Source organism: Bos indicus, chromosome 9, assembly GCF_029378745.1.
Source record: "Bos indicus isolate NIAB-ARS_2022 breed Sahiwal x Tharparkar chromosome 9, NIAB-ARS_B.indTharparkar_mat_pri_1.0, whole genome shotgun sequence".
Classification (NCBI taxonomy): Eukaryota; Metazoa; Chordata; class Mammalia; order Artiodactyla; family Bovidae; genus Bos; species Bos indicus.
Window position 1 is genome coordinate 60679786 of NC_091768.1, and position 15470 is coordinate 60695255.

Consider the following 15470-nt stretch of genomic DNA (forward strand, 5'->3'; position numbering starts at 1 on the left):
CTCTTTACTTTTTCACTCCCTTTGAGCCATATCCAAGTTTTCTCCCTCTACTTCAGACAGCTCTCCCCTATGGGAGGATAGCATTTACTTTTTCTAAGCCACTGGTTAAAGTAGCTGAAGGGAAAGTAAAGGGAAGGGCCTCTGCTTTGGGGAAGGGGTTGGGATTTGGGAGTCATCAACTGGGGCTGGAATCCTCCTTGGAGCACGGACTCCATGAGACCTTGAAGTTCTCTACCATGATTATAAAGAAAATGATGGGAATATGAGTTTAGAGAGTGTGGTGGAGATTAATGAGATGACATGTGTTAGGAGCCAGGACAATAAATAATAAATTATAGATAGTAGAAGAGGTAAGAAAAGAAGCTCTGGGTACTTGACAGATTTGCAGCCAGCATTCAAAAGATTTGTTTTCTAACTTTTCTCGCAGATATTCACACTAGAATTTGTGTTCTTTGTAGCTATCTCCTGCCTTAAGAAACCGCTTTACGGAAATATGGTGCCCTCAAAGCACAAAGCGTGAAGATTTAATTCAGATCATCAGCCGTAATCTTCATCCAGGGTTATCTCTGGGTAGAACAGATCATAAAGGTGAGAGTATTCAGGTGTGTGGGGTGTAGTGGGGCAGAGAAGTTGTGTGTTGGAAGGAGGGGAGTAGGACATTAGTAGTATGTGTATATGGTATGTTCTAAGGAAAAATGGGAACAAACAGATCTAAGGAAAATACTAGCCTGGTACCTTCTACTAAAGTATTGCTCCTTCACCAGGGTTACTAAAGTTTAGTTTTCTGATGGTTTCACCTGTTGGCTATCTTTATATAAGATTTGTTATTATAAAATATATAATATTCGTTGGCTAAAGATAAGGGAAATACAGGTTTTTTTACTTGGCTGTGCCATGTGGCTTGTGGGATCCTAGTTCCCCAACCAGGGATCAATCACTGAACCACATGTAATTCCCAAGAAAATGTGGTTTGAATTTTAGTGATTACCACCTTTAGAAAATGTTGTAGAATTTTCAACTGTGTTTCTTTAGTAGTTGTCAGCTAACTTATTATTTCACTTTAAAACTTTTTTATTATGAAAATTTTCAAACATAAATAAAATAGAATAGTATTTTAAAAGCTACCATATACTTATAGTCTAGGTTTAACAATTCTTAGAATATTCAGTGAGAGCCAAAACATCTTTTTTTCCTCTCTCTCTTAATTGAGCCTTGATTGCCTTGATGTAGCCATATTCTTGGCATCAAACAGATTAAGTTTAGTACCTATTTCTGGTCTGAGCCGTAATACAAGCCCTAATCCAAGTAGTGTCTGGGTCACTTTCCCCTCTTTCTTAAAGAACATGAAAGGATATCTGCTTCTTTGAGACTGAGGCTTATGAATACTTTATTTTTTGGAGCAGTTTTCAGGGAACCTTCTTAAAGACTTAAATTCTCAAGTTTTCTTTCTGGTTTTTTGTTTGCTTTGGGGTAGGAGTAGAATGCTGTTCATTGAACCCTATGGAAATGCGATTACAGCTGTGGACCTCGTGTTCTTAGAAAAAGACCGTCTGTGGGCCCCAGGTTGCAAAGCCCTGTTCTGGAGTCTTCGTAAATAGCAAACCTCTATGCTTCCTTGTGTCTTAGGGGCTGACATAGCTGAGGTGATGCTGGATTTCATTGACTGGCTGACCCACCAGGAGTTTGGTCGAAGATGTGTGGTCAGTATCCGAGATATCCTGTCCTGGGTCAACTTCATGAACACGATGGGGGAGGAAGCTGCTTTGAAAAGACAGGAGACCATCTCCACGGTGACGTCTTTTGTCCACGCTGCGTGCCTAGTGTACATAGATGGAATTGGCTCAGGTATGTGGGCTGCTGAGAACAAGGGGTTAGGCCAGAGGGCACCATGAGATGGAGCAGGCCCAGACCTCTGACCCAGGGGCTGTGTACAGATGTATGTTAACATTTCCAAGACTCACAGTGATTCTCATTTTACTCTTTTTGAGAGGCGATTGTTATAAAAGAATGGAGAAAACTTTTCACTGCTTACAGACCAGGGATTTAGTAAGCACGAAATAGTGATTCTGATTGAAGACTGCTGGTAATGCTCTTGAAGAATTTAACATGGTATTTCTTAACACAGTCATTTAGAGTTAATCGGCCAGAATCCTGTAGTTTTAAGTTTACTATAGTTCATTAAATGTAATATTGAAGTCTTTTTTCAGCCATGAAAATTAGAAATACAAGCCTACATGACTAAAAGTAGTACCACACTGGTTGCTCTTTTCTCCAGGCTAATTTATCATGGCGTTACTAGAGTGCTTACTGAATAAGCTGCTGTTGAACTGATGATCTGATGGTTTTGGGGGAGCAGGAAGTCACACTTCTTAGTGCTGCTTACATTGGCTATTATAGTTCACCTAGAATCCGGCTGCATGGTTGTGAAACTTGGTACCCTGCTGTCATTTGATGGACTGATCCTCTTTCTTCTAGGGGTAACTTCCTCTGGGTTTGGTACGGCTCTCTTGGCTCGCAGAGAATGTCTGAAATTCCTAATCAAGAAACTTTCCAAGATAGGCCGACTTACAGAAAGTCAGAAAAACGAATTGAAGATTTACGACAGACTCAAAGACAAAGAATTCACTGGGATAGATAACCTGTGGGGAATTCATCCATTTTTTATACCAAGGGGTAAGAATGATCTTAAATAAATGAAGATTCTCTTGTGGTTCCTAGATAGTTGACTTTTATTGTGATTTTTAATTTTAGTGTCTCATACTCATGGTTACTTTGGAACTAGATAACTGAGTTAGAATCTGACTTGGTATAATCATTGTTGTGTGGGTGGTTAAAATATATATAACTGGCATGCAAAAATAGATAATATAGTCTTTGATATATGAATAAATTGTCCCATAAAATGCACTTATTCTTGTATTAGTGCTCAAAATAAGACCTTTCCTAAAGTGGTGATTCAGCCCATAATGTTTCAGCCATAGAACTTTATTACCTTTTACCAAAACAGTTTTGTGTACCCTTGAGGGCAGGCATTATGTCACTCACCTTCCTGTCCCTGGTGTCTGTCATGTAGCCTAACAGTCATAGACATTCAGAAAATGAGAGATGGATGAGTAAATGAGTGGTTAAGTGGGAAATGCAAGTGGATTTAAGTTATAATCCTTGCTCTTATTAGGTTGCCTCTGTCAAATATTTAAGTGAAGTAGTTATATTAGATATCTTTCCAGGGTACTCATGACTTTTTGGATTATTGCTTCTCTAGCAGAGTCATTTATTTCTTGCCCCTCCTTCCTCTCTGTGTTAATAATTGTTGGGCTCCAGAAATACACAGAATTGTGGGGGTTCAGTGATGAACTAAACCAGCCCAGCTTCCTGGCTGAAGAGCATTGCCCCTTTCCCTCTCCCTCATCAGTGGTACTGTTTTCATCTCTGATGTGGTCCTTGTGATCTAGCTGTTAGATCCCTTCCTGAAGCCATCATAGTGGTATTCAGTTCTCTCATGTAGGAGCTGAGTGCTTGTGGCTTGGGACTTAGATAGTCCTTGCTTCTGCTTTCATAGCTGAGAAAATGTTTTTCTAGCTCCACTCCAAACTGATGTACCAGTCTGAAACTTCTTCCAGAAGACATAGTGCATAAATATTAAGCCCTATAAGACTGGTATTAGTCCTGCACTTCAGCTACAAGATGCATCCTGAATTATCTGGTGGCTTAAAACCTTGAATGAAATTGTTTATGTGGAACCATCTGGTCTGTATGCCTAGCTTCTGCTTGAGTTTTAGGAAAATATAAGTACAGGGTAAATTGTACAAGCACACGGCGTAGTGATTCCAGGTATAGGTTGTGAAAGGAAATATGCAAAGATGCATGCTTGCAGTTCCAACCTGTGTGTAGACGTAAGTGTGGTCATCACAGATGAAAAAAGTGTGCTGCTGGTTGTTGCTGGAAAGCACTTTATGAACCCAGAAGTGAGGAAATATATTGAAATAAGGTTAAGCATTTTCACCACAGACAGTACTTCACTGACTGACAGTCTACTTGGTGGATTTTTCTAATCTCCAGTTATATATATAAACATATATTATATGTATAATATATATACTATATAGTCAACTTTCGTGTGATGTCCAGCTTACATGCGACTTTTCTCCACTTCAGGCCCTGTCTTGCATAGGAATAATATTGCCGACTATGCACTCAATGCAGGCACCACAGCTATGAATGCCCAGAGGCTCTTAAGAGCTACAAAACTGAACAAACCCATCCTACTGGAGGGCTCCCCTGGTGTGGGCAAGACGAGCTTGGTGGGAGCCTTAGCCAGGGCTTCAGGCAACACACTTGTCCGAATCAACTTGTCAGAGCAGACGGTAAGCTTCATCATGCTACAGCTGATGGGGATAAGTATAGGGAGTAATATCTTTATCTATTATAGTGTTTCCTAGTCAGAAATAATTATGAAGTTATCAGAGCCCCAGATATTTCATGGTGATGAAGATCTCAGCAAACCTCATTCTCCCTCCGTGTTCATTAATAGATGACACCTGTAGTATTAGTCTCTCTAGATGCTTTACTCTGTTTTGAGATAGAATCACCCACTTTGGTATTTATTGTAATATAACCTGTTTGTCTTTGTCCTTTCTAAAGAAATTAATTACAGATAAAATGACCTTTAAACAATCTTATGAAACTAGGGGACAGAGATGACAAATTAGAATCTTCTGGGATGGGGTCTGGGAGCAGAGCCTAGGCATTGTTTTGGTGTTTTTTAAGCTCACCAGTTTGTTTTCAAGCACAGCCAAAGTTGAAAACTGTTATCTAGGACTCTAGTTGATAGATTCTTAGAGTGCTGTGATGAGAAGGTGCTCCTGGCCTCCTGGTTTGAAATTGATTAGTTCTCCATTGGGTATAAGAATAAGAAGTGGCATGAGGCCTAAGTATCATTTTAGATTTGGGGTCTTGGGATCTAGTTAACTTTTTATATAATACTGGCTTTCCCTCACTTCTTTTTCTTCTCATAGGACATCACAGACCTGTTTGGAGCTGATCTACCTGTTGAGGGTGGCAAGGGAGGAGAGTTTGCCTGGCGTGATGGCCCCTTGCTGGCAGCCCTGAAGGCAGGCCATTGGGTTGTGTTGGATGAGGTGAGAGGACAGCCCATCAGGCCACCAGATAGGATCAGACATGTGAGGAGCAGGGCAGAGTTTGCATAACTTGAGGGCATTTTGCATCAGATCACCTTGTTGGCTAGTAAAGACAAATTCTCCAATGAAAAGAATCCTCTGTGGTTTCTTTTACGAATAAGGAAAGTCAGAAAAGCACATACAGAAGCCCCTCTGCGTATCACCTACAGACTCTCCTACTTTTGTGAACTAGCCTCCAGAAAAACATTGCCTCTTCACTAGTTTTATTCTCTAGTCTGTGGTAGGCTTGCTATGTTTCTATTTATTTTCAGAGATAAACATAGTTTACAAATAGTGCCAGACCACTTCATTTCAGCCGAAAGGCTGGGGAAGGTTATAGTAGGAGGACCCACACAGAACTCTGGTGAGAAAGCAGTCAGTGTTATACCTGCAGGTCGGGGGTAGATTAGTGACCAGAAGACTAGAGCACATCGTGAGACACGTAAGTGCTGGGTCTCCATAACCGACAGGCAGCTAGAGAGAGAATGGAGGTGTGATGCACTAAAATTTAAGATGGTGGCCCAAATTTAAGATGGTGGAACAAACTTTGGTGTGTTCAGGAAAGGGCGAGCAAACAGTGGTGCAGGTTAAATGATAATAAGTGACGAAAGTATCATAGATCACTTCTGACACAGGCCCCAATAGGTTCCCTAGATTTGTACCCCGTTGAGTCTGCAGTGACAGGACTGCCATGGGATTCCTTTTCTGCTGAGCTGCTTCCTACTCATCTTGAGAAGAGATTAAAGAGAGGGACAGATTTTGCCTGTCTCCCCACCCTTCCCTCCCACCCTCACCCCCCACCCCCTGCTGAATTTTTGGTGAAAGATAGGTGATAGGATAATCATTAACCAGAAAAAAAAAAAAAAAGAATGCCTAGTTTCAAAGCTTGAGACTGTTGACCGAATCATAGTTTGTGGAAATGCATGTAGGGACTGCCAGACAACCTGGACTTGAAGTCATTATGTAAGAGCAGCTTTTAGAACTTGACTCGTATGGGGGTGTATAGCAGAGTTTGTGCTTTGAATGCTTGTGTAAATGTGGCACTTGAAATTCTAATATAATCTGATTCTTGGCCCATTTGCATTTTATTGATTCACATTTCACAGTTGAGGTTTTCCATGTTATCTAAAAACCACCAATACTTCACATCCCTGAGCTCTAACTCAGCTGAGTTTAGCTCCGTTCAGCTCTTCTCATTTCTGGGACACACACAAATCCTCATACTTGTTATTCACAAAACTGTTGGCATCATTAGATCCACATTATGTGGTTTATATCATGACTTTGAAAACCGTTTGGAGATTTTATTCAGATTTACTTGATTAAGAAAGGATGTTTACTTATTTAAGTATGTAAAGAGCTAGCTTACTTCTTTTAAAAATTCCCAGATATTTAAGCATGAGATATCTTTGTATTGGTAAGCTATAATTTATAAAGCAGGCCAATATAGGAGCAGGTAACAGATACAGCCTAATTTTTGAGACTAATTTAACTGCTTTTAAAGAATTTAGTCTGACTATTCAGTTTACTTAAAAATTATTGCTATTTTATACACCCCAAATTTCTCTTAACATATAGATGAAATATTAATAGTAGACTGAATACATGTCATTTCAGCTTAACAAACACTGTGTTACCAATGTTGTTTGAACTCTGTCCCTATCCCTGTTGAAGATAAGACTACTTTTCATGTGTATTATTCCTATGTTTTTTGTTTTAGCTGAATAGCATATAAAATAAATATGCACTTTTTTCTCCAAATAGCTTAACTTGGCTTCTCAGTCAGTCTTGGAAGGACTCAATGCTTGTTTTGACCACCGAGGAGAAATCTATGTTCCTGAGTTAGGAATGAGCTTTCAAGTGCAGCATGAGAAAACCAAGATTTTTGGCTGTCAAAATCCTTTTAGACAAGGAGGCGGAAGGAAGGGCTTGCCCAGGTCTTTCCTAAATAGATTCACTCAGGTAAGATTTACTGTTGCCCAAAAACCAAAGGTGGTCCCAGGGGTAATAATAGCTATGAGGGTGCCCACTAGGAGGATGAGACAGGCTCAGTGTAATAGTCTGCTTCTCGATTTCATGTCTGGATGTGATAGCTGTTAGTGTGACTGATTGCTGTCATCTTTTCTCTCTTGGTATGAGTCCTTTATCTTAGGTTTAAGAGGACCTGGTGTGTTATCAGATGGAGGAAAGTAAGATCACCACCATCTGGAGGATTCTATTACTGTGCTCAGGGATTAAGGCCAGTCTTGTTAAGTGTCTGTTAGAACATTAAAAAATTATTTTATAATGAAAATAGTGCATTAATCTCAGAAAAGTACAAAAAACTACCATGAAGAGTAAAAAATCCAATTTCTCCATACCAAAGTCAATCACCACTGAGAGTTGTATCTGTTTTTATCGCCACAGCAGTGTGTGTGTGTGTGTGTGTGTACATACACTTACTTATTTTAACATCTTTTTTCAAAGTAGTGGCTTGGAAATGCCTCTAGATGTTAGCTTTCTTTAATGTTCCTTTCTTGGTAATTAAGACTTTACTAAGTATCTTTTAAGAAGTTTATATGAAAAATTTCAAAACTGTTGAGAAGTTGATCAGATTTAAAAATGAATGTTGTATACTTACCATCCAGATATTTGAGAGAATTTTACATAATAGATTAAAATTACAAATATTCTTAAAATATTAATTGCAGGTATCTTTCTCCAAACCATTAGAATGAAGCTAACAAGAAAACCTTCTGCTCTGTATTTCAAAGATTTTATATGATTCCATATCCTGAGAATGCAAGAAAAGAAATGTCTGTAAATGAGATATATATATTTCTAAGGCATTGTTCCTTTGGTATTAAATAAAAATACTACTTAGGTCATGGCAGTCATGTTTGGTAAAGAGAAATGATGGGGTTTTTTTCATGTTATTTTTGGATTTTATAGGTCTTTGTGGATCCCCTTACAGTAATTGACATGGAGTTCATTGCCAGTACTCTGTTTCCAGCCATTGACAAAAATATTGTTAAAAAAATGGTTGCTTTCAACAACCAAGTAAGTACCTATTTGCATTAATTGTTCTTTATATTTCTGGCTTATTTGAATCATCGTTTTCTCAATATGGAATACTACCTCATTACCAGTCTCTGCAACTGAGATAAATCATCTAGAACTCGAAAAGTTCCTAGTGGTTCCTAGTGGAAGGCAAGCTACTCATTTGAGAGTTACAGTAATTCAGGTTTGTTGCATGTATCATTTTATAATGCTTACAGGGTATTCCTGGCATGGAGAAGCCTGAGTCGGGAGGAGACAGCTGAATCCAGCCTGTTAATGTGTTTCAGATTATGTGTGCACTTGTACTATGTTGATAGTACTTAACACAGTCCCGAGCAGTGGGAGGTGCTTCCCAGTAAGGGTGTTTTCTTTTCAGATTGATCATGAAGTGACTGTTGAAAAGAAATGGGGGCAAATAGGAGGACCCTGGGAATTCAACCTCCGCGACCTTTTCCGCTGGTGTCAATTGATGCTCGTTGACCAGTCCCCTGGGTGTTACGATCCTGGTCAGCATGTGTTTTTGGTCTATGGTGAGAGAATGAGAACCAAGGAAGATAAAGAAAAGGTGAGTTTCATGCTTGCTCTTTGTATTTCTTTGATTTCTCCCTGAGGGAGAGAAAGGCTGTATTTGCATCAACAGTACCAAACTCAGTAACACGGTTTGGAAATTTAGAAATTAAGGGCAGAAACAAAAACTTAATCTGTCTCAGAGTGTCATAGTGTAGTTTGCTTTAGAGGACACAGTTTGCTTACCTATCTACATTGCCATGATCGCTTACCTTCTTAAACAGTATCACCCTGCAATAATAAAGGCTTGGTCTCCATTACCTTGGTTCCAGGCACAAAGATGAGAAGCAGGAGGAGAGAGGTGATAACAAGTAGAAGAGGAGGGTTTTCTACCTTTAAATAAATGTCAAATTGCAAAATACTTAATCTAGAAAGTATAAATAGATAAAAGGGAGGATATTCTGTATCTAAATGAAAGTAAAAAATACCCCTTCACTCCAGTGCTTTGGCCACCTCATGCGAAGAGTTGATTCATTGGAAAAGATTCTGATGCTGGGAGGGATTGGGGGCAGGAGGAGAAGGGGACGACAGAGGATGAGATGGCTGGATGGCATCACTGACTTGATGGACATGAATCTGAGTGAACTCCGGGAGTTGGTGATGGACAGGGAGGCCTGGCGTACTTGATGCATGGGGTTGCAAAGAGTCGGACACAACTGAGCGACTGAACTGAACTGAAGTAGAAAATAACACCAGAATTCCTCGCTTAGTAAACTGTAATAATGGATGCATTTTGCTTTGTGGTATTTAAAATGCAGTTCATGGAAAATTTCACAACAGCTGCAGTTAGGAGATGCTGTCATGACCTCTTACAGACAAGGATCCAAGGCTCAGTCATGGAGTCTGTGTTTTGAGTGGCAGAGGCAGCTCGCCAGCCCAGACCTTTCCACTTTGCTTGCTATTTCTTCTACTATATCACAGTTGCTCACAAGCAAAGTAACAAAGTAGTACAAATTCATGTGAGTTAGAAACAGAAATGTGAACATGTGGCTGTCCATGGCACATGTGGCTCTCAGACACTTTGGTTGTGCTGCTGAGAGCACAGATCCTTGTTTATGTGGTATCCAGAATCCAGCCCACCATTAACAACTCATGTGTAACATGTGAGTGGCTTTCAGTCTTTATACCAGAACAAATTATTCAGTTCATTTTTTTTTAATTAATGCAACTTTATATAATTCACCTATCATCAGTTGGTATTTTAATTTCTTTATCAACTTACTCTAGTATGTTAACTGTGGCCAGACTGGCCAGTGTTGAGTAATTGATGTTGGTCAGATGATGAGTTACTGTAAGGTGTGGAAGGTTTCTACCACTCCTTCAATTCAGTTGTTTTAGTTGACCAAATGTTTTCTGAGAGGAAAAGAAAACTTAAGAAAAATAGTAGAAGGAGAAAGGTTGTAAAAGTAATTTGTAATTTTTAACTCTGGTATACCATCAGAGAGAGGAGGTGGTATGCTTAAGAGTGAAATATAAGGTCAAAAATCACCCAGACCCAGGAGGGAGCATTTTCTTCTGTGGTGCTTTTTGGCTCTTAGTGTTTGACACTCATTTTGTCTTTGTCTTTATTGTTTTTATTTTCACTCCAGTGTACATTGATTAGTATGAGTATTGCTATTTTGTTCGAATGCACTACTTATCGTAAATACTTTGGGTGGCAGGAATCTTTGCTGTTGCTGTGGACTAGATTAGTGATTTTTATACATCCTCATCTCCTCTTAGATTTTTGAAAGAAATGCAAGAAAGAATACTATTAGCAAAAAGTTTTTAACAGTCTTGCTGCTAAGGAAGGGACAAATAAATGTAAATACAGAAATAATGCTTTTCTGCATAAATATTTAGAGGGATAACAATGCTTTTCCAGTCAGACAGGCTTAGATTTAAATTCAGTTACCATCTACGAGCAAATCACATAACTTGTGTGAATATAATTGCCATATCCATAAAATGGAAATAGAAATATTTTGAGAGGGTATTTGGATCAGAAATAATGTATTAAAGCACCTAATATAATGTTTGGCACATGGCAGGTATCAGGAAATGATGGTCATTGTTCTCCATAAACTTCATGCTTCTGTCTTCTACCTTCTTGAAAGCAAATTAATATTTTATCTTGAGATCTGCTATAGTTTCCATAGCTCTGTTTTAATTTATGGTATATTCTCTCTGGAATCTCATAATTTGAGGTTATTGCTCTTTTCTTGACCTTCCATTTATTTCCTTCTGAAGAGTTAAATAAATGCAATCTTTAATAGGAAAATTCAAAAGGGTAATAACTCACAATTTTGTGATTTTCATATTGCTGTTCCTATTTACTAGTGTTTATTCTAGAAGGTTTGGCCCAGAATTTGATGTAATGATTTGCGTTTTGGTTTTATCATCATCCTCCTTTAGGTCATTGCTGTGTTCAAGGATGTGTTTAATTCAAATTCCAACCCATACATGGGAACCAGGCTATTGCACATCACTCCCTATGATGTTCAGGTGAGGCAAACGGCTAATGCTCTTCCACAGTCCTCTCTGGCTTCGGCTCCCACTCCAGGCACACTTGTGAAATCTCGCTGGGCTGTCTTTTTCAGCTGGGCTACTCAGTGCTTTCCCGTGGCAGCTATGTTCCTCCACCGACCTGCCGTCCCCTGTCGCTCCTGCACCAGTCTTTACAGTCACTGGAGTCAGTTATGAAGTGTGTACAAATGAGCTGGATGGTCATCCTCGTGGGGCCAGCCTCAGTGGGCAAGACCAGCTTGGTTCAGCTCCTGGCACACCTTACTGGTCACACTTTGAAGATCATGGCCGTGAACAGTGCAATGGACACTACGGAGCTTCTGGGTGGATTTGAGCAGGTAACTGATCTGCCCCTGTATTTTTAGGCAGGGCACTAAACGGTGCAGTCTTCTGTGTTGGGGTTGCTACGGAAGCAGTGGCCATTGGCTATGCTGCATTCACGTGCTCTGGAAATTGCAGGTTGATCTTATCCGGCCGTGGAGGCAGCTCCTTGAGAAGGTGGAGGGCACAGTCAGGGCCCTGGTAAGAGACAGCCTCCTTGTCAGTGCTGACGACGCAGAAGTAGTGCTGCGAGCCTGGAGTCATTTCCTTCTGACGTATAAGCCCAGGTGTCTTGGGGAAGGTGGTAAATGTGTCACGATGGAGATTGTCAACAAGCTGGAAGCAGTGTTACTGCTTATGCAGAGACTCAACAACAAAATCAACTCCTACTCCAAGGCAGGTATGTCTCTTTCGGGGTGTGTATCAGTCACTTGGCATTGCCCATAGAATGTCCATCCACAGGTAATACATTTGTACGTGCAATGCCCACAACTTTTAAAAATGAATTTGATGATTAGATTATTAACAATCAAGGTTTGGAACTAGAAAGTTTCCTAGAAAGTAAAGTGAAGCTGATGTAAACTATTCAGAATTGGTGGTCCTAAGCAAAGGAAAGAAATTGATTACTGAGTTTGACTTATTTTGTGAGTGAGTAATCAGCCACAGTGACTTGCATGCAAATCTGGTTTTATTTTTTCTTGGCCTGTTTTTTAAACTTATTAATAATTTCCAAAAAAATTGAGTATTTTTAAACTGAAGAATAGAAGTCTAAATTAATAGCTTGGATGTGTTTATTCATTTTGTATAGAAGGTGGAAGAAATTCCTCAGTTGATCTGGAAGCATTCATCTCCCATCTTGTGCAGCTTTTTGGCTGGTAGGGGAGAATTGATTAAAAGTTGAAGCTTGTCACTAAGATTGCCATCCTTTATTTCCAAAATCTGCTCATAATGGGTTATTCCTAAGGAATCCTTAGTTATTCCATAGGAATAGTGGATTCCCTAGGGATGAAGAAATTACCCCCTCTTTTAGCTGCATCAACATTGTATCCGTGGCTCTGGGTCAAATCGTTTACTTTCTTAGTTAAGACAGTGATTTCATTACTGATTTGATCTATCATGTTCCAATTCAAACTCACCATTTGAATTTGAAATTCTTTACTCATTCATTCAAATTAATTATTAGATATATTTAATGAAGTCATATATTACTATTTTATAGCTTCCTTGGTAGCTCAGTCAGTAAGAATCTGCCTGCAGTGCAGGAGACCAGGGTTCAGTCTCTAGATTGGGAAGATACCCCTGGAGAAGGAAATGGCAACCCACTCCAGTATTCTTGCCTGCAGAATCTCATGGACAGAGGAGCCTGACAGGATACAGTCTACAAGGTCGCAAGGGTCGGATACGACTTAGTGACTAGACCCACCCCCATATCACTTTATATTTTTTAACTGTTAGAGATTGTAAACTCACCATTGAATTCGTATCGAGAATTGGACACTGTATAAAATATATTTACTTTTAACCCTCACAACACCACATTACAAGGAAAGATAACTCCATTTTATACATGGGGAAATAAATGCTCATAGACGTAACCTGCCCAGTGTCGTCGTCTTATGATGTGTTTAGACTCGGTTTTGGTTCCAAGCCTCTCTGACTTCAAAACCTGAACTCTGGTGTGTATATATTTCTTCTGTAAGTCAGTTAAAATTTAAATATCTAGGGTAAGTTCTCACAGCCCATTCTCAATACTGCTTTTTATTTAGGATTTATTTTCATAATGAGTAATTTCCTAGGGATATCAATAGAGTCTAAAAGGCTGGCTGTAAAACTTGTCTACTACTATTTTTTTGATTGAAAATAGCTTCTTTTTTAAACTATTTATATTTTAATGTTTCTGTGATAAACACGTATGACTTTTAAAATATATTCTAGGTGTTTCATATTTTACCTTAAAATCTTTATGTATATTGAATATTTTATAATAGCTTTATTAACATCAGAATGCAGTACTTAGTAACTTTAAAAAGCCAGAAGATATGTCTAGTCATGTTTATTAGATTCTAGACATTTTTATTCAAGTTGCTGAGTGCTGTGTTTTGGTGTTCTGAGGGTTTCTTTGAGTTGCAGGTAAGGCTGTTGAGTTGATTTTGGATCATTTTTATCTTTTCAAGCTTGCTATTAAGCTGTTTAAGGTCAGGGCCAGAGTCTCCTTTATGTGCTAAATCACCGTTGACTCTTTGTGCTAAGAAGAGTCAAATTAGCTAAGTCGTGTCTGACTCTGCAACCCCTTGGACTGTAGCCCAGCAGGCTCCTCTGTCCTTGGGATTTTCCAGGCAAGAATACTGGAGTGGGTTGCCATTTCCTTCTTCAGGGTATCTTCCTGACCCAGGGATCAAACCTGCACCTCTTATATGCAGACATGTTCTTTTTCGCTAGTGCCACCTAGAAGTCCCACCTAGAAGTTAAGAGTCCCTAAACTCTTAACCTGTGTATGCATGCCAAGTCAAATTAACCCCTCTTTTGAGGCATGGCCCTGTGTAATCTCTTCTGACGGTCCAGTTGTTCCATGGGGTCTCTTCGCTTTGATTGGTGGGAACTGGAGTGTTATTCAGCCCTGTGTGAACTCTGGGAGTTGTTCAGTTCACAGCTCCCCAGTAATAGTTCTTTCCTTGGAATTTTTTACACATGGAATTTAAGCCTTCCCTTGCACGTGGAGATTATTATTGAGCCAAAGGCCCAGGGACCTCTTTCTGGATTTCTGAAGCCTTTTGAGTAACTTTTTCCTTTTGAGTATCCTGCCTCTCATTCAGGTTGCCTCCATCTCCCTGAGTTTCAGTTTGTGTCCTCAAGTCAGTGAGATCTCAGTACCTGTTTGAGTTTCCTCTCCCTGCTTTGCAATCTAGAAATTACGTTCAGGCCGAAAGCCAGTCTATTATAGGGCCTCCTTCCCTTAGGTGTCACAGTTCTGGGCTGTCTGTTTTCCAGTGTCTGAAAGTAGTTGTGATTCATATAGTTTACCAGGTTTCTAGTTGTTGACACTGTGAGGTTAAGTCTAAATCTTGTTAATCCTTCATGGCTAGAAGCAGAAATATATTACCTTGTGATACGAAAAAGGGTTGGAATCAATTTCTAATAAGGAAGACCAATTGAAAAATTTCCAGGAAAGGGCTATATAAACTGTAGAGTAAATAAATACCAGTTGTTACTATATATGACATTGTAATTATAAAGGAAGCCTGGTTTGATGACATTAATTACATTGTGCAAACTTATAGCACTTTTATATGGTATAAATGCATTAATAAGTAGGAGGCTTTATCCTTCTGCCATTTGAGAAATTAAAACAGGTAAAGATTATTTACCTTCTCCATCACCCTTTAGTCAACTCTTTCCTAGCCATTCATTCAGAAAGCCCTTAAGAAGTGTTTTCTATCCCCAAACCTAATTTTCTTCTTCAAACGTTTACCTTATTATGAAACTTTTAAGAACTGAGCCATACATTTCCAGCCTTCTTTTAATAAGCTCTTCGTTTTTTATTTTGTTTGCTTTTGATTGCCCTGGTTTGAAATTAAGTGCTATGACTGTGACATTTCAGAGTTTGCCAAACTCGTGGAGGAGTTCCGAAGCTTTGGGGTGAAGCTTATGCAGTCAGCCAGTGGCCACAGCCGTGGCACGTTCGAATGGGTTGACAGCATGTTGGTTCAGGCCCTGAAGTCTGGAGATTGGCTTTTGATGGACAATGTTAACTTCTGCAAGTAAGGACCTTCCGTTCAATCATGAGTGGGTCTGACTAAAGTTTGGGATATGCTTGTCAAAGTAGAAACCCAGGTGGAAGCTTTACTGTTTTTAATCCACTGT

At 39.4% G+C, this 15470-nt stretch overlaps 1 protein-coding gene across 2 annotated transcripts in view; it reads left to right on the forward strand.

The window, feature by feature from the left end:
- Positions 1-15470, forward strand: part of MDN1 (midasin AAA ATPase 1) — a 143740-nt gene that overhangs the window by 65177 nt on the left and 63093 nt on the right. For both annotated transcript variants that reach the window (XM_070796075.1, XM_019967352.2), the window contains exons 33-44: positions 459-588; positions 1627-1845; positions 2476-2673; positions 4156-4364; positions 5016-5138; positions 6942-7139; positions 8109-8216; positions 8593-8781; positions 11178-11267; positions 11363-11626; positions 11748-12009; positions 15208-15367. In XM_070796075.1, the coding sequence (XP_070652176.1) occupies positions 459-588; positions 1627-1845; positions 2476-2673; positions 4156-4364; positions 5016-5138; positions 6942-7139; positions 8109-8216; positions 8593-8781; positions 11178-11267; positions 11363-11626; positions 11748-12009; positions 15208-15367 (2150 nt within the window). The remainder of the gene's footprint in view (positions 1-458; positions 589-1626; positions 1846-2475; positions 2674-4155; positions 4365-5015; positions 5139-6941; positions 7140-8108; positions 8217-8592; positions 8782-11177; positions 11268-11362; positions 11627-11747; positions 12010-15207; positions 15368-15470) is intronic.